Raw genomic sequence first — 27,849 nt, forward strand, 5'->3', positions numbered from 1 at the left:
ATTAACCCAAGCCCAAACTCAAAGAAATTTGAACTAAATAAAATAACCCAAACCTATCCACCCATTCCAATTCCAAATCCAGCCCCAAAACAAACTTCCAGCGACTTGAAGCCACTGCTCACGGCCGGACGGCTTTTTTCGCCGAAAAATCCAAAATTCCGGCAAGACCGACCCATATTACGCTAGAATTCTGATATAGAACTATTATGGTTTCTACATTGATTTTTTTTTTTATGTGATGATTAGGAGATAATATAAATGTACAAGAGTTTGGTCTTTTTATGTTTTTTGGGTTGTTCTAGATTTATAGTTAAATGATTTTGTTGTTTTATTTATAGCTTTGTTTGTTTAAATGATTAGTTACAAGTAATCCACATTTAATACTAAGTCTTGAGTGTTTGAAAATAAAATTAAAAATTATGGACTATGGACATGATTGTTTATTTTGTTTAAGTGTTTATTGTTGTTTTATGAAGTTATGGAGCGATTTATATGTGATAGGAACCATGAGTAAGAATGTTTTGAACTTATGGAGTGTTTACTATCTCTAGATGATGTTTTGGGAAGGTTTAAAAAAATGAAATCCTGTAGGGCACGATTTTAAATACGTTTGTAATGACGTTTGACGTGTTTTTGATGATTATACAAATTTTAGTTTGATGATTTTTTGTCTTACATGACCCGATCTGATCCGACCCGCTATGAACCGATTTTTTTATATAGCTAGGGGCCTAAAAATTTTAAAAATATTTCGCACCCCCGGGAAAAATTCCTGGGTTAGCCACTGGTTTTACGCCTATTGTGATTTCAGTTGCAAGTCTGTCGCTAAATTTGTGATACGTATTCTGTCACAAATAAACAAATGTGTAACCGGTTGTTTTGCACTTTTATCTTTTTAATGTAATGTCTATAACAATGAAAAACTTGTTAAGAACACTACATTGAGAGTTGAGTATTGAGTGCATGTATCATACTTTTAGAGAATATTGATGTTTACACATGTACCATTAGACAGTTATGTATGTGTCTACAACGTTATGGTTCTTGAGTAAACACCAATTTAACTCGAAGGTTTAACTTGTGGTTAGTCTCATTCACAAAGGTTAATCTTCTTTCTTTCCTCGTCTAATAACTGCTTGCTTGTAGACTGGTTAGGTAAAACGAACAACACCGTAAAGTTCGTTACAAGGAGGGGAGGTGAGGGTGGGGGGTTCTTCTTGTAACCACCCACTGGCGTGAGAATAAGTGTGTGTTAATAGTGAGAGACTAGGAGAAGCGATCCTTAAACCTGGAGTTGAAGTCCTCTATTTATAGCCAAAAAGTGTGAGGAAGGAGATGGTCTGATGGGTCTTAGGCCAGACGACTCTATTAAGGAACATCTTGTTTGTCTCCTTTGACACGACCGTTAGTGTGTGCAAAGGATCAAGGTGTTGGCCAGGGGCGGACCTAATGTAGGTTGGGGTGTAGCACGGGCTACGGCTCAACTTTTTTCCGGTAGTGTAAAATTTTATTTTTTTTTCGATTTTTATACTAAGGACACCCCTCAACAAGTACTAGGACACCCCTGAAAAAAAAAATTTACAAACTGAAATCAAACCCAAATAATACTGATTATATTAGCCCAAAAAAAATGATAGCCCAATAGTAATTAGCCCAAATAACCAAATAATAACCCAATAGTGTATTAGATTGTTGTGCTAATTGTGATTGTGAGTTGTGAGTATTCTTTATTTCTTTTCTTCTTGAGTTCTTGAATTGTTTAATTTCGATCTAAAAATTAAAAATAAACCTAGCCCAATCTAATATCTAAAAACTTATTGCCAATATTAATTCATAAAGCCTAGCCCAATCTAATATCTAAAAACTTATTGCCAATATTAATTCATAAAGCCTAGCCCAAATGTGATATGCTCAATATTGATTCGTTAACCTAAATACTAATAACTTAAAAAAAACTAGTTTATAAAATTTAATTCGGTAAGGCATAAGGGCCTTTTTTTTGGCTCACCCAGGGCACTTGAATTTTCAGGATCGGTCCCGCCCCGTAATGCAGGTAAAAAAAATTATGTTCTCTAAATGTATCGTAAAAAAATTTGGGATACCTCTGAATATTTCTTCTAGTTCCGCCACTGGTGTTGGCGCACGGTAATTGGAATCACGTGGCTTAAGAGTTGTCCTTGATGTCGGATTTGTCACCAGCTGTGAGTGGAGATCATGGAGTAGAGTAAGATGCAACCTGATTGGTTACACATCATTGTTCTTTTTATACTAATTGTCTCCTGCACGATTGTTCATCATGGTGGTTCCATGATCACAGCCTGGCGTATCCTGATTGGCTGCTTGCTCTGTCATCTGTACTACTTGCAGGGGCGGACCCACATGAATTGGATCGGGGTCCACGGACCCCAATGTTTTTTAAAAAATTAGTAGATTCGGTATATTAAATTGTATAAGGACCCCATAAATACAATTAGGTGGACACCATAGAAAGAAAAAGAAACCTGGTGCAGTGGTAAATCCTTGTTTTTACCAACAAGAGGTCATGGGTTCAATCCTTGTATAGCTCATTTTTCCTCTTTTTTTTTAAGTCTAGTTCAAACCTCGCTATGACCCGACCTGAACGAGGACCAACCCGAATATTTAATGTTTTGTTATGACAATTTTAAACACTGAAAAAATTGGACCTCATTGAAAAAAAATCCTGGGTCCGCCACTGACTACTTGTACCTGAACCAGTTGTCGTTATGCCGAGTGCGCCGTTACGGTCCCGCCCGCCTGTAATGGACTCCAGAGATTGTGGCTAAGTTAGGGTATGGCACCTTGCGCATTAGTGTCGTTTCTCAACCCGCAAGATTTAGGATCATACCCCTTCAATCCTTTACTTGTATATAATTTTCGAAACGATAAATGCTCAAGATGCATCTCGATGATACTAAGTCCATAATGAGTGATACATGTCTATTAGTACCAATACATTGTGTAGATAGTCGTCACACAATCAACATGGCACGCTAGTTCGACATAAGTGGAAAAACTAATTTACCCATGACACTAAGATCTCACTATATTTTATAGAGAGTTACATGACATCAGTGCATTCAGCAATAATCTTAAACACACAAATTATCGTCGATAAAGTAGTTGAAACAAATATATCAAAGCTATGGCACTTGCGTCACATCGAAAAAAAAAGTAATAAAGTAAAAGAAAGATTTTAATTAGAGGAAAGCAATGTTGCTGAAATTGAGTACAGAAATCAATACAATATGTACGAATGAGCATCTGATTGCCAGATGATAAATCAAATTGTTTGTTTGTTTGTTTTTTTTTTTTTTTTCAGATTAAACTTAAAAGTCTTAAATAATAACAGCCTCCCATGGCAGCCATGCTTCTCAGGCAGTCTTCCTCTCATTGGTATAAGTTGGTGTAGCAAGAATACGCTTCAATGCCTTAATTTCCAATGGGCTATTTGTACTCTGTTACACAAAATGCAAAATCCCATAAGAAATTTTTGAACACTTGGAACCGTAGCGTAACGCACGGGCATGTGGTGTAACGGGTCATACAATGTAACTTTTTTATGAGTTGGGTTTTGCCTTGAATACATTTTGTACTAGAACACCTTTTTAAAAGTAATAGTGTGTCAAATATGATTCTAAACTTGTATTATTTCAAATCATCGTTTTTAACAATTATATAAAAAGTTTAATCTATTAATAACATATTTTGTTTATTTAATATGTAACAGTATGTTTATTTAACTTTATCTATTTGGCGCGTTATAAAAAAAAAAAAAAAAAAAGTTGAGGTTTTATTACCTTTGAGCATGTGCCACGACGGACATTGCAAACGGGGTAATCGTGTGGGCAGCAACTGTAGTGATCATCACAGCACGAGGCGCCTTCCAAAGGACAACAACCCCATGAAAGGCAAGAGTTGCGGAAACTAAAGACGCAACAGCAAGTGGTGCTTTGAGGGCACGTGGAGTGCTTGTCACAAACAACTTCGGGTGTGACGGGGGTCGGTGGTGATGGAGTGGGGGTTGGTGGTGATGGAGTGGGGGTTGGTGGGTTAAGACCGTTCTTGATTGGGTAAGATGCCTCCATTGCAATTCCACATTTACCTGTTTTTTGTTTTATGTTGCGTTCCATTCTTATGTAGCCTTGTTCACCCCATTCCGCACCCCATGAGTTCCTAACAATCCAGTAGTCCTTGCCATTTTCCGTCCCGTACCCAACCACAACTACACCATGGTCCAAAGCGGTTCCACATGAACCACTAAAGACACCCTGAATAAATACGTAAAAAAAACATTATAAATTTAGACCAAGTTGTGTTTGAATGTGCGTTTTAATAGTGATTATGTGATTCGGGTTATCAAAATCAGATTAGCAACTACGAAGAACAAGAATTGGATTCAAGGATGAGTACAGATTGTAGTATCAAATTTGTGCATTCGGCATTTAATAATGGAGTCCCCCAATTCATTTCTTTTTGTCATAACTTGCAACAAGTTGGTTCAAAAGTTAAACTTGTGGATCTTATCTCTATTTTTACTTTACTTTATATTATAATTTCAAAAGTTATTTAGGGATTGTTTAGCAATATCTGAATGGTTAAGTATTGAATCAGTAAGAGGTTTGAATCATTAAGTGTTAAACCAGTAGGAGGTCTGAACCATTAAAAGCTAGTATAAAGCTTAACCGTTCAGAGACAAATGTCTGACCAATTCAAATTAGAGGTCTTAACCATTCAGACTCAATATAATGCTTAACCATTCAAAGGCAATTGTTTGAACCATTCAGACATCTGCTCGTGAAACAAACAGTCTGAACTATTAAGTGTTGAATCAGTAAGAGGTCTAAACCATTAGAAGCATCATTAAGAGGTAAACAAACAACCCCTTAGCTAAATTAAAAAAGTAAAACAAAAATTTAAGAAATTACCGAAGTGTAGAGCTGGAAATCTCGGCTACTCCCTTCAATAGCAACAGTAATAGGTTGGTTTGCAGCAGCCTTCTTCAATGCCGCCTCATCATTCACAGGAACATCTTCATAACTATCAATCGAAACAACCTTTGCGTTTTTCTAGACAACATAAATTAAAATAAAAAGATTAAGAATCAAAGACATACCAACATTAATAATCCAATAAAATATAAACATGATAAAATATGATAGATACCCTTTTACTATCACATTTACCATCCTTGCCCGTGTAAGGATAGTCTGTGTCGGTGTCAATACCGCCATTCTTGACGATGAAATCAAAAGCATAATCCATATCACCACCATTGCATCCTTCGTTGTACGATGTGTCGCAATCTACCAACTCTTGTTCAGATAATGTAATTAGATCACCGGTTACGATCTGGTTTACAGCTTCCACTGATCCGATGGTCGAAAACGCCCAACAACTCCCTTCAATTCAATAAACATAAATCCATATTAATCATGGTTGTAAAAATCCCGACTAAGCATCAATTAATCCCCGATTAATCTCGATTAATTTCCAAATAATTACAATTAATCCCAATTATATCCGATTAATCCTTAGTTAATCCCGATTAATAATTAGTCCCCACCTTACCGGCCGACTAGCAATTTCTACAACCATAAATCCATATTAATTTACTTTCCAATTTGCAAAAGGGGGTTTGATTCTAATCTAACCCATATAGTTCCAAAATCCATTTTATTTTAAAAGCTATAAAAACAAAACATAAAAAATCTTCATCGGGATATCCGGTCCCACAATGCATCTTTTATGATCCGTTCACCAATCAAAAACATACTAAAAGTTTAGTAAATTAGTATGTGTTTCACTTTCATCCATTATTGTTTTCGTCTTTTTTTATGACCATCACTAACAATATAATAAACATGCATGCCAAAAAAGTTAGGAAAAAACTATACCTAATAGTCTATTAGATAATAAATAATAAATAATCAATATGCAATTTGCAAAAGTTTATATCTAATAAATAAGTTATTAGATATTATATCTAATAAATAAGTTATTAGATAATTATTACGTCACCTGTTATAATTATGTCAACTTTCAAAATAATTATCTAAACGTAGCTTTACACATACCTTATCTTAAAATATTGTTTTATAATTTTTATATTTTCGCTAACAACCATTATATTTTTTTTAGAATTAATTACACATATGAACCCTGTGGTTTATAGTTAGTTTCGCTTTTAGTTTAAAAAATTAAAATTATAAAACCTAAACCTGTTAAAAAAATTTGGTACACAAAACGAAATTAACTATAAACACAACTTCTATCTGTGTAAAAAAAACGACTCACCACAGCTTCCTTGATCTTTAACAGCAGCAACGGCCCCTTTGGTCCTCCAGTCAACGGAATCCGGGAGATCGTCACCGGCTCGAACCGCGTACCGATCGCTTTTAACGCCATTCACCTTCGGCTTCGAATCGATCTTCTTAACACCGGTGTAAGTAGACCGGTACTCTTCAACGGACAGATCAGCAAACTTGTTAAGTCCAAGTTTATACGAGTGATCACCCGAGTTATGTTCATCGATATACTTAAGATTATCTTTAAAGATCTCTAGCCTCTTTTCTTTCTCTCCAAGGGCGTTGTAGAATTTGCCGTGTTTAACAAGCCATGACTCGTACATACCGTTGACTTCGTCATCGGTACGCGAGGTGGCGGGCATGTGTTCCGCGTCGTAGCGGATGATCGACATGTCGATCGCGGACGATACCGCGAATAGAGCGAAAAGTACTACGATAGAGAGCTTCATTGTGGTAGAAAGGTAGAAGAGGAGACGGATGGAGTGAATATGGTGAAGGGAAAGGGTTAATTTATAGAGTAGGAATGGAGTTGAGGTGGCTAAGGAATACATATTATATATTTTAATTTATTATTATTTTATTTCTTGGAATCTTTTTGGTTATTTCGAAAGTAATTATTGGTGTATTTGTGTTTTCAATTATTTGTTTAATGTTTAATTAATTAATTAATTTTTTTTTTTTTTTTGTGTTTTGGTTCGGTTTTTTAAATGTAGCGGGGGCCATCAATACTAAGTTTATTGAATGATTGATAGACGTTTGTCAAAGAAAAGGGAACCAACAATTGAAGAAGAGATACTAAATGTATATGCACGAGTATATTTGTTGGTGCATATGATATATCTAAGTTTTTTCAATGATTGATGTATTTAGAAAAGATGTTCTAACCTTTTTCGGGTTTAAAATTGATTTTTTTTAATGGGGTTAGGATATCGCTAACCGGGGGTTAGTAGTTAGTATTAAAATTCTCATTGTCTGGATCTGAACCCAGGGGGTTAGTAGTTATTATGTTAGTATCACCAAGTTAGTATTAAAACCCTCATTGCCTGGACTTGAACCCAGGACCTCTAAGAAAAGTAAAACTTCTCATCTCCTCCTTAACCCCTAGGCCAAGAGACTATTGGTTTATAGGGCTATAAACGAACCAAACGTTCGATAACAGTTCGTGAACCGTTCGGCGGAAAGTTCGTTTATGTTTGTTTGTTTGTTAAACAAACGAACACGAACAATAAATTTTGTTTGGTTTAGTTAAATGAACAAACATGAACAGAGGTCGTGTTCGTTTGTTTATGTTCGTGAACGTTCGGTAACGTGCCCGTTTGTGTTCGATAGTTCATTGGTGTTTTTAGTTTTATATCTATTTAAATACTTCAAAATTCCAACAAATTAAATATCTAATAAGTGTCAGTGTATTATATATTCTGTTCATGAAACGATTGTTTGTGCTCATTTATTTCCATTTGTGTTCATTAACATTAGTTTGTGCCCATTTGTGTTCGTCAACGTTCGTTTTTTTTTCATTGCCTAAAATTAACAAACAAACACAAACGAACACGAACAAGTTCATTTCCTTAACAAACGAACACGAACATAAAATCTCGTTCGATAAGTGTTCGTGAACGGTTCGCGAACACATATATTTCTTAACAAACGAACACGAACAAGGTCTTGTTCGTGTTCGTTCGGTTCGTTTGCAGCCCTATTGGTTTAAAATTGATTCTAAAAACCTTTTTTGATCTTTTCTTATGTTAACATATGGGAATACAATAACTTACATTTATATACGATTTCTCTTAGGGACAATCATATTTTAGATGTTAAACGCGTGCACAGTCACACAAATTAAAGAGTTTTGTTGAAAATCAAGAAAACAATTTTTTAAACACACAACAATATATAGTACTTTAGGTCAGGTAGCAAACAACGAATAAGGATTTGTCGATTGCTTTCAAAGCTTCAAATTTGAGTTTGACCAACTATCAAAATGTGTTCTCCGATTCTGAATGAGCAAAGTAGCAAGCCTAACTGAATGATCAAATAACCGCAAGTACTTCAAAAAGAATATTGTTTCAAGAGTTCTTTTATCATATAAGAATTAAAAATAAACTAAAGACCTCATATCTAACATGGAAAACTTATGGTTCGAAAGCCACGTATTTGTAGACTTCAGGATTCTCACGAGATGCATGTTTCTACAAGTGAATGAACGTTTAAAATGTCATAATTCAAGTCTTCATGTTAATGGTTTTTATTATCATACAAAAACTAAATCAAACATAAGTTTGCAATTTGCAAATAGGGTTGTCGTTTGTTCCCAAATATGAAGCCACCCGAATTCAAATTAGAGAACACCGAAAAAATCAAACCTGGACCTGACCCACCCGAACCTTAAATGGTATTGGGTCACTTTTTCCCGATAAAAAACACAAACAACCCCATCCAAAACCTGAAACCCGGAAAACAAAATCTGAACATTTATTGTGTTCTAGTTTGGAGTCTTCGCTATCAAGCACATTAACTTATGGGATTATAGTTTAGTTTTGGAAGTTTTGAAAATTATCCTATCATATTTTCAAATGATGTTTGAATCTTGATGATATATTTTTTTGTGGCATGATGAATTTTGATGACATTTTGTGGAATAAAAAACATTTATCTTTCATTTTACATTTAAACCCAGAAACTGAACAACCTAACCTGAATAACCCAAACTTTAAACGGGTTGATCATCGCGTCACTCTTTTCCAGCAATAATTCCCGAAAAAACCCGACCGAAAAACAGAGCAACCTGACCCAAATAACCAAACTTTAAACAAGTCGGTCATCGTATCACTTTTAGACAAAATAACCTAAAACACAAAATAAAAACCCGTAGAACACCCCCACTTGCAATTACCCAAAGTTCTTATGGACATGGAAATTGCATCAAAACCCTTTCAAGTATATATATTCTTTGTTAAGGATTGCGATCGATCCCCGCCCTGATTGGCAAACATGAAACCCGAAACATTTTAGACGGGTAATGGGACGATTATTTGGGCATGGGATTATTTTTGAAAGTTATCATTGGTATGGGATTAGGTAATACCAGTCCTATTACTCAAAAATATATAACCGTTTACCCAAACCAAATACCCGATTTTTTTTATTTTTATTTTCATTAAACATTAGTTTCATTAAGTAAAAAATTATTTGTTTTTCTTTTGGAATATGTATTTGAAAATGTTATTTATAATGTGGTGTGTTAACTTATCTTTTGAAATTTATATCATCATTAATTTTACATATTTGAAATGCCCTAAATACAGGGGTCTCATACCTTGGATTTAGAAATTCATTCAGTCAAACGTCTGTAGGGGAAACATCCAAGATCACAAAATTAACTTGTCTGAAAAATATAAAAGATAACTAAGATGCTAGTGTACAAAAAAAATAATAGTTTTCACTCTGATGCACAAAGCGTCCATAGAGCCTACGAACTGACGTACACCTCACATTAATATGCATACTAAAATTCAGCTACACTAATGATTTTAGTTTAGAAAACAGAACAAAGATAACCTTACTTTTCATAAACATACGTTAAAAGAAATATAAAGTTAAGCATTCTTGTGTTTAATTCGCAACATATCATCGATAGTCGTCGCTACTAAATCCTTTACTTAGTTGTACAACGGATTACTTGGCAAGCCACACCAAAACTACCCTTTAAAATGCTTATGACGTAATCTCATGAAACAGATTTTCTATTCATCATCGTGGTCGGGATATAGCAAATTTCGACAATGCATTCACTTTTTAAGACATTGAATTTTAAAAATTTTCTTAATAAAATTTCATTAACATCCATTACACATGGCAGGGTTGTAATTAAGTATAGCATGATCTTATCTAAAAGCACCATGGCCAGGTTAAAAGTTAATAACCGTCCATTTCATAAAATCATTCATTTCATTTTTAACATACTGTTACTTTTAGAACATCAATTGAGCATGCACACCTCCCCAAAACAGATTAGAAATGGATTCTAGAAACACACCCGAGAAGCTAAGCTCAAAATCATTGTAATTAGAAAGATCTTAACAAACGAACTCCTGAGTCAAAACTGGTCAACAAATACAAGCGAAATGTCAACATTTCATTCCTACTTCATTCTACACAAAACGTATCACCACGCCGAAAAGTCATATGAAGCAAAAACAAGATTTCACTTAGGAATACATGAAAACTACTATTCTACGCGGAATTTGTACGGGCGAAAAGTGCCAAGAGAAATCTAACATTTTGCGCGAAAAGTGTCAACGAAAAACAGATTATTCACGCGAAGACTAAGAGCGAAAACTACACTATTCACAAAAAAAAAAAGTTAAAGAGTGAAAAGTACCTTCTTCTATGAAACAAACCCTAATCAGTTGCCAAGGCAGCTGATACGATTTCATATTTGAAAACAATTCAAGATGTCGACTTTATGACTCCATATGTCCCAAAAAAATCGTAGGACATCCCCATGCATAAAGGTTTGTGTTTAACCGAGCTTTTAGTGAAATTGACCTTAAGACCACGAAACCTGTCACACCCTGATAGCTCATTTATGTAATAACTCAGTTTAATCCGTTCAAATTGACGAGAGCTTAAGGTTTATGGAAAAACCTTTGTCCATTGAGGACCGTGTGTTATTTGGTATAGAGAAAAATACTGTGGTTGGGAATTTGTTTGTATTGAAAATGTATTGTACTAAATTAGGGTTACACAAAGATGGTGTTTATATAGACCACCATATTACACACTAGCCCCTATACTATTTGTTTCATTCTTTCCGACACCGTGAAGTTAAAAAGCTCTGATACCAACCTGTCACGATTCATTCGGGCCCACCTGGAAATCAGGGTGTGACAAAACCAAGATCCAAGCTCAGCACCCCTAAAACCAGCTGGGAACTAGCTCCTTATCACACCTTAAACCCTTGTTGATGACACAAAATGAGACCACATTGTGAAAACGTGATGCTAACTCAAATCCAATCCCTCTGTCACTCTAACTATCTCTCTCTAAAGGTGCACACAAATGTGGGGAAGGTGATGAATGTAGGGTTGCAACATTCCTTTCCATATTAATTAGATGGTCAAACTACCACCATGCCCGTCATGGGCTTACTATGCACTTGTCCTCAAAATGGGTCTTTAAACTTGGGTCAAACTTCTAGTTTGTACCCGTTTTTAATTATCATTATCATTTTGCCTCTCTAATTTATTTAAAAATTGGGATGTTGCAATATGTATATTGCAATATGTATGTAATTAATCATATTTAAAATTAGTGTAGTTGTTAAGAACATAAATTTATACTATAAAAAATAAAATGGTAAGAAACTTTTTTATCTTGAAATCCCAGTGGGTATTACTTTAGAAACTAACGCGTGGGCATGCCCAATATGACGGGTATCAGGTCGGGTATGAAACACAGATTTACAACCGGGCAGGAGCCTAGAATTGACACTACCCATTTCATTGTCATCACTCTTCTTTGCTCTTAGGGTCTGTTTGATATGGGGTAATGAAATGGACGGGTGAATAGAATGGACGAGGTAATGGAATGGATGAGGTAATAGAATGGATCATTACCATTACATGTCAAGTTTGGTTGCCATGTGAAAATGTAATGAAGCATTACTTCTTGTTGTTTGGTATGCGAGAAAAAACGAAGGAGGTGGGTGGTGATAGGTGGCGATTGTAGCGGCGACGGCGGTGGTGGGTGGAGACGGCGGCAGGTGGTGACCGCAGTGGTGGGTGGCGGCAGTGGTCGGAGGTGATAACGACGGTGACGGTGGTCGCAGGTGGTAGCGGCGGTGGGTGGTGGCGGAGGTTAGTGGCGACGACAGCGGTGATCGAAGGTGGCAACGACGATGATCAAAGGTGGGTGTGGCGGTGATCGGAGGTGGCAGCGGCGACGGTGGGTGGTGGCGATGGCGGTGGCAGGGACGGACGCGGGTGCTAGCGGCGGCGGGAGGTGGCGGTGGAAGTGGGTGACGGCGACGGATGGACGGATGGTGGTGGGTGGTGGCAACGCTGGTGGGTTGTGATGTTGTTAATGAAGGGTGAAGAGGGAATGGAATGAAAAAAAAAAACAGGGGGATGGATGAAATGATTTTGAATGAATGGAATGTATTTTGGAATGGACGATTCCATTCCATTGACCAACTAAACACTCTTTTTTTCATTCCTTCACAATGCTCTATTCCACCTCTCATTGCTACATATCAAACGCTACCTTAGTGTAAACACAATAAAATTAACGAAATTAATCCTATATTAGCTATATACATCCAATTCTCTGGAACGGAAAAAATACAAAGATATAGATAGAAAGTTTTTACCTTAACACTTTCTAATGCGTAGACAATGTTGTAAATATACCACATGATAAATTTATCCGTATGTTGCTTTTTATTCGGTATGATCAATAAAATCTCATGTAGGCATGAATATCAAATCAAAACCTAAAACATATGGTCAACTATGAAAATTAGTTATCATATACGATTATATCTTCATAAACTAAACGTCATCAAGTCACTAACAAAAAAATTTCAATATTTCAAAACTTTAAAAGAAAGCAAAACTTATGTAAAGAAAGAATACAATACCAACTGGCATCTTGGTGGTGGGATAAGGTTTTATGACCAATGAGTCTTGGGTTCGATTCCCACAAGAGGAGCTTTTCCTATATTTATTGAATTTCCTCCTTAATTGGTGGATAGACATTACGTCTAGTGAAGATGGATATAATTGCTGATGACACAATAAAACTCCAATGGTCCGTCAGTGATCCGCATTTACAAATAAAAAATAATACAATAAGATGGATCATGGATTGATCATGATAATAGATGTATATGTCTAGTGGGATGTCAACTCAACATAAAAAAATACTCACTTTAATGACGTAGATTATTATATACTATAAATTTGTAATAATTTTTGGCATTATTGTTTGTACTTTGTGTATTGAAGTTTGAATGATGGTTTTAAGAAACTATAGTAAATAATAAATAAGCAACACTTTTTTTTTAAATTTGTAATAATTCTTGGCATTGTTGTTTGTACTTTGTGTATTGAAGTTTGTATGACACCCTTAAGAAACCATAGTAAATTATAAATAAGCAACACTTTTTTTTTATATAGAGTTGTGCCCTTAGCATGAAGAACTTTTAAAAAAATTGATTTTTACTTTGATGGCCCATACTTTTCATCTTTTTGCAAGTTTTTCGTTTTATGTTTCGTTCTATATTTTGCAAGTTAAAACGCCGCAGCGTATGTGTGGAGTTCAACGTTTTTTGGTCAACTTTTTCCCGTTTGACAGACCCATCACAGCACGTCTATTTTTCCCTGTTTGGCAATTAAGTTCGTCGCAACGCGTGGGTCCTAAACCATCTTAGTAATTTTTTTATATGTTTTACGTTTCGGTCTAATTTTTTCACATTAACACGCCGCAATGGGCATGCGTGGTTCAAAGATTTTACTTTGCTTTTCGTTCGGTGTTATTTTTTTTCTTTTTAATTTATTTTGTTTTTACGAGCTTTTCTGGTGTTGATGGTCACTGACAATGGTGTAGCATTGGTGCAACTTGGCATGGTTTTACGCCCCCACCGCAACGCGGGAATGGTAGTTTAGCTCAATTCTAACAAATAGCATTTCCTAGTTTAATTTAATTTGATTATTTGTATGTTTTGTACCTTTTTATATAAACCATGTTTTTTCTAATATAATAAATATCATATTTTTATTATATTACCATTATATCCTTAAATAACTTCTAGTTGCAGTTTTAACATTATAGTGAGAGGCTTCAATTGTTCAAATGAGATGATAATTTTGTAAGAATACAAAGAAAAAGTATTAAACCAATAAAAATGTTTCATTTAATATGTGTAATTAATGTTATAATAAAAAACATATTTAAAAATTTACCGTTTTAATTAATTTATTACATCCTCTCAAAATTAGCTAACTAATTAAACTTGTAATTCACATTTAAAAATATATTTTTTTCAAGACAATCTAATTTATAGTGAATGACAATTTTCTATATGTGTAGAATATATTTCGATATATTTATGATAAATTTCGATATGTGTAGGATTAATTTTAAAAGAGGTAGGATTAAGTGTTTTTATCTATATATAATCTAAAATTTAGTTACATGTTCTGTTTGAAAATCAACATTTATGATGTTTTAAATGCAGTACTTAAAATAATATTGATTAAAATAATATATTACAAAATCATAAGTCCGCCTCCATCCACCTTATTCGTTTTAATTAGGGTTTTGAACATGGAAATTAGGGAAGCTGTGGAGAAAGCCATCGACTCTCAACCTCTAAAGTTGTGGAAGAAGCCATCGACTCTCAACCTCTAAACAAGATCCAATCGCAGGCACGATTAACATACGTATGCAATCCAAATTTGTGTGAAACGAATGAAAAAGATTGGTTCTTTGTGTGAAACGATCCTGTTATACATTGAAGGGGAAGAAAACATGGAGATCCAATATTAGCTCCGAAGATATGCTCACCGAAGTTCCGAGCGATTCTGTGTTCTTCGTCGATAAATCCAAAGGTTAGATTAATAGCTTAATTACTTGGCTTAATTACAGCTTAATTACTTGGATATTAACAGTTTAATTACTCAGACATTATTGTAAATTGAACGACGCAAGCCAGGTGTTTGTGAAAATGCTCGACTGAAAATTAAGTTGGATTTCGATGACATAATTAACATAAAAAATAAAGTATAGGAATTACAATTACAAAGTATATCATCTTTAACTTTTTAACTACCGATTAATCATAGTTTGTGTTACAATAAACTTAGTATGTATGACTTGATAAAAAATTGTTAATTATAGATCTGTTTTAATCAAATCAGTATTTGTTATATTGAAAGCTTAGTTTCAAAGGATTGGTTATAGAGCAGGTAGTAATCGTTGATGATGGAAGTAAGGATGGAACAAAATCAGGGGCAGTTGACTTTGTGAGGAAGTATTTGTGCTCCTACACATGAATCATGGCAAACGAGAAGGTATAAGAAAAGTGACTTTAGTTTATATGATTTGGTTAAATCATGCTTCGTCTTCTATATTTTTTTTATTTTATTCAAGAAAAGTGATTAACACTCATAGTTTTTAAGTTAGTAAGTTAATGGTTTTCAAAGAGTGAAGTTAGATAAAAAAAAAAGGGAAAGGTATAAGTTTTATTTTTAACAGTCATACTTTTTAAGTTAGTAAGTTAATGGTGTTTTATGTTTTATTAGGGAGTTTTTTTAGTTAGTAAGTTAATGGTGTTTTATGTTTTATTATTTTATTAATTATGGAAGTACTGAATTTATTTTGGGATTTAGAAATGTGTTAAGTGTTGGTTCAATATCTTTCTTTTTTTCCAATATTGAAATTGTGTCATTATATCATATTATTTCATAAGTAAGATTTTAGGGTTTTAATTATGGATATTGATTAATGAGGCTATTTACATACCACAATTGCATGATCATTTAATGGGGCTGTTTACATACCACCACAAATTACGGTCGAATTTAATTGCATTGATTACTCACCGGTTTCTTTCTGGGAAGGTGAATGGTCTGAATTTCTATTATATGAGCTCCACCTTCCCTATTGTTATAGGCCCATATTCAGACTTGCTACTCTACTATCATGGCTAGCACTCTTAGTGTGAATACATCGGGAATTGGTATGGCTAGCTCTCTTAGTGTGAATACATCGGGAATTGGTGTTGGCAACCAAATGGTCCTTGCTGGCCTCCGTGAAGGGAGTACCGGCCCCATCACGGTTATGGTTTGCAGAAAGTGGGACGTCACAAGTGTCAATGGACGCTACATGAGCACCGACTATGTCGTCAGTGATATAAAGGTAACTCTCACCCTTTTAACCCCCGTACCATTTCCCTTTTACGAGTTTCATCGTTATTGAAAGTCTGCTGTTTGGTTTGCACAGGGAGGTGTGATGCATTGTACCGCCCGGAATAACATTGCACACTACTTCTTTGACAAGCTCAAAGAGGGCGAGATACATTTACTCAAGGGTTTTATAGTCCAGAGCACCGATCAATACCGGATTCTAAAAGACAGCCCCTTTGTTATCGGGTTAAATGGCTCCACGACTGTTAAGAGGGTTGACGATGCCAGTGGTTCATTTACGCGCTACCCGTTCTTACTTTCGGCGTTTGAGGACCTCGAACCAACAGAGAGCAAGTATTTTGTAGGTATGTTTACTCTCCTCATGCTGGTGTAACGGTTGTTTCCTTTTCTTATATAAAAAATGGTCCAATAAAGGTTAGAGTAGTTATTGGTTACTAACTAAACAGTCATGTTTGTAAATTGCATATTCCATTAGTCCCTGCACATTTATATTTGAATTTTGAATAGTAGCATTTACAAAAATGAGTGCTAAATAAGCAGAAATGAATCTCTCACAACAGAATAATGAATGGATATTAAATAATAATGACAAAATACAATAATTTTAGGATCAAAATGGAGATCATCATCATCGTACGTAGTAAATCTACCCCGGTAGAATCAAAATGGAGATAAAACTTATAATATTGTAACTAAATTTTAAGTTAATTTTGTCAATAATAGGATTAAACTTGTAATTAATTGTGTGTTTTAACTAGCTACTGATAAAAATATGTGGTCAAACGTACAAGCAAACAGAAAACCCAAAAAACCAAACCATATCCGTACGAGAAATAACCGAACGAATGGTGAATTCGGTTTTTAGTTCGGCCCCTAACCGTGTCCGAATATAAATTCAGATACCGGGTTCCACAAATCTTGATTTAGTGTTCACTGCTCATCCAACTCAGGCTATTAGGAGATCTTTGCTTCAAAAACATGGAAGGTATGTTCTATAATGCTTTGAATAAGTCTTACTTTCATTAAAGGAGTTGTGGGTAGGCCTGTAAGCGAACCGATACGGATGTTCTTAATAAACGAATGAACATGAACAATTTTTTTTGTTCATTAATTAAATGAACAAACATGAACACATGCTTCGTTAGTTTATATATGTTCATAAACGTTCGTTCACTTAAAAATTTGTTTATGTGTGTTCATTTACCTTCATTTATCTATGTTTAAGTTCGTTTAATATTCATTTCAAGTTTTTAGGCAGTTACAATTTAGTCTGGTTTTATTTAATTTATTGTAGCATATTGTAATATGATTTAAGGTTTTCATATGGTAGTGAGTTCTCTCAATGATTTTTATGGGTTAGTCATGTATGGAGAGTCATGCGTGCACATATGTTAAGATATTTGATTTGACTAACTCATAGCCGTTGCTTATGTTTACTTGCTTAAACCTGTTGTAGACAAGAAACTACTAAGGGGAAGGGCGACTACATGGGCATGCATTAGTGGCAGAAGATTTCGTGAATTATTGAATAAAACCGGAAGCTTTATGAACTCCTTTAAGTTTTTTTCTGTAATGTATGTCTTTAGACTTGGCATACATGTTTGTTCTTAAACACATTCCGCAAACAAAGTTTCCTGTTCTATGCACGCCTTAAATTTTGTGTGGCCGACTTATGGTACAAGCTCTTATGACGTTTTGTATGGCTTCTCTTACATTGTCTTTTGGCTAATTACCTTTTATCCATGCATAAACATTTTTCCCAAACGCGCCACAAAATGAAGGACACTAACTGTTGGTCATGTCGTGCATCGCACGGGCCTACCCTCTAGTTTAATTAAAAAGAAAGAAAATAACTAATGAAAGGAGTTATTAATTATTTATTGTTTTACCATAATTTTTTTTTCTTCTCCTCTCAGATAATTATTCATCTAACATTATAGTCAATTAATGATACTAATGAGTTTCATTATTTTTCAATGTTTACTCACATTAAATTATACATACATACCATATTTTTAGGAACTTGAACATAAACGCAAGCAAGATGCGAATCAATCGAAGAATATTGAGGTTTTTTTTAAGTTTGGCAAGAGGATAAGATCGTGGGTGCCGATTTTCTCACGAGATACCCGTTTGTCAAAGATGTTATATTTTCACCAAATTTAGTTACATGTTCTGTTTGAAAATCAACATTTATGATGTTTTAAATGCAGTACTTAAAATAATATTGATTAAAATAATATATTACAAAATCATAAGTCCGCCTCCATCCACCTTATTCGTTTTAATTAGGGTTTTGAACATGGAAATTAGGGAAGCTGTGGAGAAAGCCATCGACTCTCAACCTCTAAAGTTGTGGAAGAAGCCATCGACTCTCAACCTCTAAACAAGATCCAATCGCAGGCACGATTAACATACGTATGCAATCCAAATTTGTGTGAAACGAATGAAAAAGATTGGTTCTTTGTGTGAAACGATCCTGTTATACATTGAAGGGGAAGAAAACATGGAGATCCAATATTAGCTCCGAAGATATGCTCACCGAAGTTCCGAGCGATTCTGTGTTCTTCGTCGATAAATCCAAAGGTTAGATTAATAGCTTAATTACTTGGCTTAATTACAGCTTAATTACTTGGATATTAACAGTTTAATTACTCAGACATTATTGTAAATTGAACGACGCAAGCCAGGTGTTTGTGAAAATGCTCGACTGAAAATTAAGTTGGATTTCGATGACATAATTAACATAAAAAATAAAGTATAGGAATTACAATTACAAAGTATATCATCTTTAACTTTTTAACTACCGATTAATCATAGTTTGTGTTACAATAAACTTAGTATGTATGACTTGATAAAAAATTGTTAATTATAGATCTGTTTTAATCAAATCAGTATTTGTTATATTGAAAGCTTAGTTTCAAAGGATTGGTTATAGAGCAGGTAGTAATCGTTGATGATGGAAGTAAGGATGGAACAAAATCAGGGGCAGTTGACTTTGTGAGGAAGTATTTGTGCTCCTACACATGAATCATGGCAAACGAGAAGGTATAAGAAAAGTGACTTTAGTTTATATGATTTGGTTAAATCATGCTTCGTCTTCTATATATTTTTTATTTTATTCAAGAAAAGTGATTAACACTCATAGTTTTTAAGTTAGTAAGTTAATGGTTTTCAAAGAGTGAAGTTAGATAAAAAAAAAAGGGAAAGGTATAAGTTTTATTTTTAACAGTCATACTTTTTAAGTTAGTAAGTTAATGGTGTTTTATGTTTTATTAGGGAGTTTTTTTAGTTAGTAAGTTAATGGTGTTTTATGTTTTATTATTTTATTAATTATGGAAGTACTGAATTTATTTTGGGATTTAGAAATGTGTTAAGTGTTGGTTCAATATCTTTCTTTTTTTCCAATATTGAAATTGTGTCATTATATCATATTATTTCATAAGTAAGATTTTAGGGTTTTAATTATGGATATTGATTAATGAGGCTATTTACATACCACAATTGCATGATCATTTAATGGGGCTGTTTACATACCACCACAAATTACGGTCGAATTTAATTGCATTGATTACTCACCGGTTTCTTTCTGGGAAGGTGAATGGTCTGAATTTCTATTATATGAGCTCCACCTTCCCTATTGTTATAGGCCCATATTCAGACTTGCTACTCTACTATCATGGCTAGCACTCTTAGTGTGAATACATCGGGAATTGGTATGGCTAGCTCTCTTAGTGTGAATACATCGGGAATTGGTGTTGGCAACCAAATGGTCCTTGCTGGCCTCCGTGAAGGGAGTACCGGCCCCATCACGGTTATGGTTTGCAGAAAGTGGGACGTCACAAGTGTCAATGGACGCTACATGAGCACCGACTATGTCGTCAGTGATATAAAGGTAACTCTCACCCTTTTAACCCCCGTACCATTTCCCTTTTACGAGTTTCATCGTTATTGAAAGTCTGCTGTTTGGTTTGCACAGGGAGGTGTGATGCATTGTACCGCCCGGAATAACATTGCACACTACTTCTTTGACAAGCTCAAAGAGGGCGAGATACATTTACTCAAGGGTTTTATAGTCCAGAGCACCGATCAATACCGGATTCTAAAAGACAGCCCCTTTGTTATCGGGTTAAATGGCTCCACGACTGTTAAGAGGGTTGACGATGCCAGTGGTTCATTTACGCGCTACCCGTTCTTACTTTCGGCGTTTGAGGACCTCGAACCAACAGAGAGCAAGTATTTTGTAGGTATGTTTACTCTCCTCATGCTGGTGTAACGGTTGTTTCCTTTTCTTATATAAAAAATGGTCCAATAAAGGTTAGAGTAGTTATTGGTTACTAACTAAACAGTCATGTTTGTAAATTGCATATTCCATTAGTCCCTGCACATTTATATTTGAATTTTGAATAGTAGCATTTACAAAAATGAGTGCTAAATAAGCAGAAATGAATCTCTCACAACAGAATAATGAATGGATATTAAATAATAATGACAAAATACAATAATTTTAGGATCAAAATGGAGATCATCATCATCGTACGTAGTAAATCTACCCCGGTAGAATCAAAATGGAGATAAAACTTATAATATTGTAACTAAATTTTAAGTTAATTTTGTCAATAATAGGATTAAACTTGTAATTAATTGTGTGTTTTAACTAGCTACTGATAAAAATATGTGGTCAAACGTACAAGCAAACAGAAAACCCAAAAAACCAAACCATATCCGTACGAGAAATAACCGAACGAATGGTGAATTCGGTTTTTAGTTCGGCCCCTAACCGTGTCCGAATATAAATTCAGATACCGGGTTCCACAAATCTTGATTTAGTGTTCACTGCTCATCCAACTCAGGCTATTAGGAGATCTTTGCTTCAAAAACATGGAAGGTATGTTCTATAATGCTTTGAATAAGTCTTACTTTCATTAAAGGAGTTGTGGGTAGGCCTGTAAGCGAACCGATACGGATGTTCTTAATAAACGAATGAACATGAACAATTTTTTTTGTTCATTAATTAAATGAACAAACATGAACACATGCTTCGTTAGTTTATATATGTTCATAAACGTTCGTTCACTTAAAAATTTGTTTATGTGTGTTCATTTACCTTCATTTATCTATGTTTAAGTTCGTTTAATATTCATTTCAAGTTTTTAGGCAGTTACAATTTAGTCTGGTTTTATTTAATTTATTGTAGCATATTGTAATATGATTTAAGGTTTTCATATGGTAGTGAGTTCTCTCAATGATTTTTATGGGTTAGTCATGTATGGAGAGTCATGCGTGCACATATGTTAAGATATTTGATTTGACTAACTCATAGCCGTTGCTTATGTTTACTTGCTTAAACCTGTTGTAGACAAGAAACTACTAAGGGGAAGGGCGACTACATGGGCATGCATTAGTGGCAGAAGATTTCGTGAATTATTGAATAAAACCGGAAGCTTTATGAACTCCTTTAAGTTTTTTTCTGTAATGTATGTCTTTAGACTTGGCATACATGTTTGTTCTTAAACACATTCCGCAAACAAAGTTTCCTGTTCTATGCACGCCTTAAATTTTGTGTGGCCGACTTATGGTACAAGCTCTTATGACGTTTTGTATGGCTTCTCTTACATTGTCTTTTGGCTAATTACCTTTTATCCATGCATAAACATTTTTCCCAAACGCGCCACAAAATGAAGGACACTAACTGTTGGTCATGTCGTGCATCGCACGGGCCTACCCTCTAGTTTAATTAAAAAGAAAGAAAATAACTAATGAAAGGAGTTATTAATTATTTATTGTTTTACCATAATTTTTTTTTCTTCTCCTCTCAGATAATTATTCATCTAACATTATAGTCAATTAATGATACTAATGAGTTTCATTATTTTTCAATGTTTACTCACATTAAATTATACATACATACCATATTTTTAGGAACTTGAACATAAACGCAAGCAAGATGCGAATCAATCGAAGAATATTGAGGTTTTTTTTAAGTTTGGCAAGAGGATAAGATCGTGGGTGCCGATTTTCTCACGAGATACCCGTTTGTCAAAGATGTTATATTTTCACCAAAAAAAATTATTTAGTGAATTCGACAAGCTGTACCTAACGTCAATGATACATAAATATTATAGCTTTTGATTCCCAATTATGTTATTTATTATTAAATAATATTGGATTAGAAAGGTAAATGTGGTGATCCATTGGCAAATGCAAAGCTTTTAAAACACCTAGGTTGGGAAAGGCAAGGGCTTGGGTTCAAGTCTCACAGACGACAGAGGATTAAAGAAATTAGCCGTTCAAAAAAAAATATTTTCAAAACAATGGTTTATCTCATTTAGCTAAAAATTAAAAGTAGAATCTATTTCACTTGAAAGAGGGTTTGAGTGGTAGATGTTAGAAATTATTTTATTTTTCAAATCTTGATATACAATCCGTATAAACTAATTTTCAAACGAAACATATTCCCCATTTGTGGCCTAGTGATAGGAGATTTGAGTTTTTCAGTGGAGATTAAGTTCAATTCCCACTTGTGTTATATTAGGGTGAATATTGGGTAATGATGGTGACAAACCCACCGAGGGGGGTTCGATCCTGAGCCGCACACCGTTTTTCATCCGGCTGTTACTTCAGCGAGTCATCTTGTGTGTAGGCAGTACGGTTTCCGAGGGAACGCCGTAACCAAGTCTGACCAACCCGACACCGACCTGGTTAAGACAACGTAGTGTGGGCAGATCTTAACTAGAGCTGCCGTTTAGGCGGTGTGACACTGGGTCACTCAAAAGAAGTCACCATTCAAAAAAAAGAATAATCTTATCCTGTTTTTTAAGACATATCCGAATATTTCCAATCAATATACAAATTTATATGTTGTTTAGTTACCGATCTCGATCTTATAAACTTAAAAATAAATACCAAATCATTATAAAATTAAAAACGAATACTAAATCATGAAGTATGGGAGAAGGTATGGGAGTGCTTTTAGCCACTTGGGTCCCAAATAATTGTGGTCATGTTACATTCGTTTTGTTTGCTTTCCAAATATTTAAAAATATAATTCAGACTTCTATTTTCGAAAAGAGATGGTGGCCAATTGGATCAGTGCAAACCATCCCGAACTTGATCCAAACACAACGAACAAACTGATAACCTTCATGGCTTCATGCATAACGATAAATATAGTAAAAAACTATTACAATTTTTTTCTGTAATTTGTGTTGTGTGTGATTTTATATATTGTGATAGATAATAGTTATATTATTTTAACGTCTATTACTGTATTACAACAACATGCTAACATATGAGTTGATAGGTGTTTACGATTCAGTTTGTCCGGTATTGATAAAAAAATACAGATCAAATCGCTGACTATGGTTTTGGAAAACGACAAGTCAAACTAATTAATCAGTCGATTGAAACACTAATTACACGTTTTTTTTCTTCTTTTTCCAGTTACTTGTTTGTATTGAATTTTAAAGTGCTAAGGATGGTTTATGAATATCATATATAAAACCACATATTCTACAAATGATTATTTTTTTGGTAGCCATTTCATTCGGTTTCAACGGTTATAAATTTCAAATATGATTCCATAAAATTTCATATATGGACCTTATACATCTTCAATATTATATATACTGAGGGAAAATAAAAGGGAAGAGGATGATGAAATTCCACTTGTTACATGCAATAAATATATGTTGGATCATATGGTCTAGCCATAGGGCAAGAAATATAATATATTATCATGTTTCAAGGTAATTTTGAAATCAGGGTATGTTGGGGTAGTTAATGTTATGGTTACAACGGTTTTCGTTGTACAAAAGAAAATAAGAAGAAGCTTAGACCGTTCGTAATGGGGCGTTGTTTTAAAAAAAAAATCGAAAAAAACATCAAAACACGCCCGACAACCACTACACCCCGGAGTTATTTAGCGTGATTCGAGAAAAAAATGGCACCGGCGTTTTTTAAAACACACAATTGCATGCTTTCTCAATTCTTGTTTGGCCAATAAGAATATTCCAAATAATATTATTTAGTTTATTTTTATTTTTTTAAATAATTGGGTAATCAATTGATGGGGCATTATTGGGCATTATCCCACTACGCCCATTTGTGAAAAACGCCCATAATGCCCCTTTACTGACTGAGATGACACGTGTCGCACAATGCCCATGGATGGGGGCATTATTCATATATACCACTACACATGGTCTTAGAGAGAATTTGAGATAGAAACTGGATCAATATTTTTCATTCAAAATATTCATTAACTAGATAAAACAACAATAACTAACTACTAACTCACTAACAGGGGCGGACCTACCCTATAGCGTGGGTGGGCGGCCGCACCCCTTGAAAAAAAAATAGTGGTATTTTTCGCAAAAAATCCCGACCGCACCCTTTGGAAATTTTTGTCCGCACTCCTTAGAAAAAATGTTAGGAATTTACATAAAAAAATTGTGAACACGGATTGAAACCCGACCCAATTATGTAAACAAATTAGCCCACTAACCCCATTAATAAAACTTGAATTCATTCCATCAAGCCCAACAGGTTAATAAAATTCAAGCCCAACCCAAATACATGTTTAATTAAAAAAAATCAGTCCAGATTACAAAAGAACCCAATCGACTGCCAGCTTTGAGTGACTCCCGACCTCCCTCTGCCTCACCTCACTGCCAGCGGCCTGCGACACCCCAACACCCGACGATGACTGCAAAATTCCGGCCATGAGCAGCGTAATTCCAGCCACGAACAGGTACGTATTTTGTTTTTTGTTATTTTGATGTTTATGTTATTTTGTTCAAGACTCATGAGATAATAGGATGTGTTAAAAAAGTTTAACTTTTTATGTGTTTTGAGGTAATTTGGGGTTGTTATAGTCTTTATAGGATGTGTTTGTTGTCTCTTAATCTATTATTGATTATATGATTCTAGTATAGGGTTTGAAAAGTTGAAATTCAAAACTTGAAAATTAAGGAATATTGATGGTTGATAGGCACAATGAGTAAGGAAGTTATGGCGCGATTTCTCAACAAGAGGAAAGCGGTTGAAATTGAATCATTTTCCTATTTTGTTGATGTGAATAATCTTTCCTTGGATCCTCATGATCGCAAGGCGATTGCATCATACAGCGTGAATCAACTAGACGATGTTAGAAAGGAATACATACTAAGAGGACCATGTCAACGAACGGGTATTAGATACCCACAATCAACGTTTCAAGGTAAAGAGTTGAGAAAATTCAAGGAAGAATGATATGATCTAAAGGGATATAAGGGATGGTTAGAGTATAATATTTTTTGGCAATGAAGAATGTGAAGACCGACTTGCGTAATCAGATTGGCGATGAAAATTTAAGTGATAGTTGTATATGTTATATAGAGAAGGACTTGCTTAAGAAAGTAATTCTAGATGATGTTTTGGATAGATTTCAAAAAATGAAAACCCGTAAGGCGACATTTTAAATATGTTTGTAACAACGTTTGACGTGTTTTTTATGATTATATAAATTTTAGTTTGATGTTTTTTTGTTTTCATGACATGACCCGAACCGAATTTTTTATTTATAAATCTAGACGGCCTAAAATTTTTAACAATATTTCGCACTCCCATGGAAAAATTTATGGGTCCGCCAGTCGCTAACCTATAAATATGAAACATGGAAATTATGGAGCATCCTCCACCACTTTCTTTATTTAATCACATGACTAATTAAACTAAAAAGAAATAAATAAAATAAATAAACCAAGGGTCGTATTATTGGCACACCTTAAGAAATTAAATAGACACCTTCAATACGTATCGTATAGGCCTATACGATGCGTATTAAGGTTGGTTCAAACTTCTAGGTCTGTCAAAAGCTGACAATGTCCCCTTATAAAAAAGTAATATGCATCGTATAGGCCTATACGATGCGTATTGAAGGTGTCAATTTAAATTCCAAGGTAGCTTTCTGTCACGCGGGCGAAGAAGCAGCACTTTGGACAATTGTTGGTCTTCAAACATCTAGGAAACTTATTTGAGAATACCCCTGAATTTATCGAAGTTGTAGAATGAGATCCTACAGTGTTGGGTTATGGTGTGCGTTAAGCGTGATATGATTTTATTAATATTTTAAGTTCGTTTTACGCATTAGTCAAGTTTTAAATTTATAAAACACGATATTGTACTAACACTAAACACACACTAGGGCAAGTGCACCCATCGCGAGCGTAGTATAGTGTTGGTAAGATACTGAGGTCGTCCAAGGACACAAGAGCTTTTAATACTGGTTTATCGTCAACGTCTAATCGATCTAAATTTTTGAAAAGAGTTTTTAAACATGAAAATAAATCTGAAAAGTAAAAGATAAATAAAATGAAAAACAAATAGACAAGATAGAATCACTTGGATCCAACTCAGCTTTAATGTACCCTTTGATGATTTTCGCACTTTCGGACCTTTTAAGAGATTATCTTAGTTATAGTAGTAGACCCCTCTTTTGAAGGTGACGTTACCTTCAACCCAGTGGTTTGAGTCAGCAGGGATATAATCCCAAAGGGTCGGAATATTGAAAGACAATTAAGTAAGTTATTAATGCGAAAAGTTGTAGGCCCCTCTTTTGAAAGTGACGTTACACTCGGCTAAGTGGTTTGAGTCAGCAAGGATACAATCCCAAGAAGCCGGTTTAATGGTTTAATAGTAGTATACATATGAGGGGTTCAAGCTATTCGCACCCCCGTCATCCAATACCTTTGGGGCATTAAAGGAGGTCCTAGTAAGCTTGAACCAAGTCCTCGCAGGATCTATACACTGAACGAGACAAGAATTTTACCAAACCACCCTTCTAACCCCTTTCCAAGTAGTTAACGTGCTTTATATAGACCGTAAAGACACGAATGAGCAAATCAATGTCATCATGAAGAAATGGTAAAGAAAATTCACTTTCAACATAAGAAACTAGTTATTAAAGTCATTAATACAAACCCAATTAAAAAGTGCCAAAAGATTAAAAATCAAAAGTAATACATTAAAGACTTGTCTTCACCAAGTGATGTAAGAGATTAGCCAAACATGGCCTTTGATTGACAAGAACTCTTACGATCAATCTTAGTTCCCGAGACTACTACACACTCTAAAGATGAAAGATGGATAATGGTGGTGGGTGTTGGTGTTGTAGTGGTGGTGGAGTGGTGGCATAGTGGAGAGAAGTGGTTTGCCAAGGGGTGTCTTTGAAGTGAACCAAGCACCCCGATTTATAGTCAGAATAGTGCCCCGGCTATGGCCCCATGTCCACTGGGCACGACCTGTGGCTAACTTCTTCTCTTCCTTCATTAAATGCAGCTGTCAGCATAGGGCCCCACACGACCCCGTGGCTTCTGGACACGGCCCCGTGGTCAACTCTTTGTTGTACTGTCAAGATTCTGCAAATCTTAGAGTTGACCACGCTCCATGGTGAGCTGGGCACGGCCCCGTGGTGGGCGTAGAAGCTTCTGCAGGCTTTGTCTTGTTGTGTGAGGCCTGACCACGGCCCATGCCTGGCTGGGCACATCCCCGTGGTCAGCTTCTGTTTTCTTGTTTTCTTGTTTTTTGTCTTGGGAAATGCTGCTGTAACAACT

General features: G+C 34.9%; 1 protein-coding gene across 1 annotated transcript; it reads right to left on the reverse strand.

The window, feature by feature from the left end:
* Window positions 1–3,193: 3,193 nt before the first annotated feature.
* On the reverse strand, window positions 3,194–6,819 carry LOC110936109 (low-temperature-induced cysteine proteinase). The gene is made up of 5 exons (XM_022178442.2): window positions 6,316–6,819; window positions 5,185–5,420; window positions 4,947–5,087; window positions 3,819–4,289; window positions 3,194–3,476 (listed from the first exon to the last, which is right to left on the reverse strand). The coding sequence occupies exons 1-5, from the start codon at window positions 6,773–6,775 to the stop codon at window positions 3,393–3,395; spliced, it is 1,392 nt and encodes a 463-aa protein (XP_022034134.1). The 5' UTR covers window positions 6,776–6,819; the 3' UTR covers window positions 3,194–3,392.
* Window positions 6,820–27,849: the final 21,030 nt, after the last annotated feature.

The sequence above is a fragment of the Helianthus annuus genome, chromosome 4, assembly GCF_002127325.2.
Source record: "Helianthus annuus cultivar XRQ/B chromosome 4, HanXRQr2.0-SUNRISE, whole genome shotgun sequence".
NCBI classification, from domain to species: domain Eukaryota; kingdom Viridiplantae; phylum Streptophyta; class Magnoliopsida; order Asterales; family Asteraceae; genus Helianthus; species Helianthus annuus.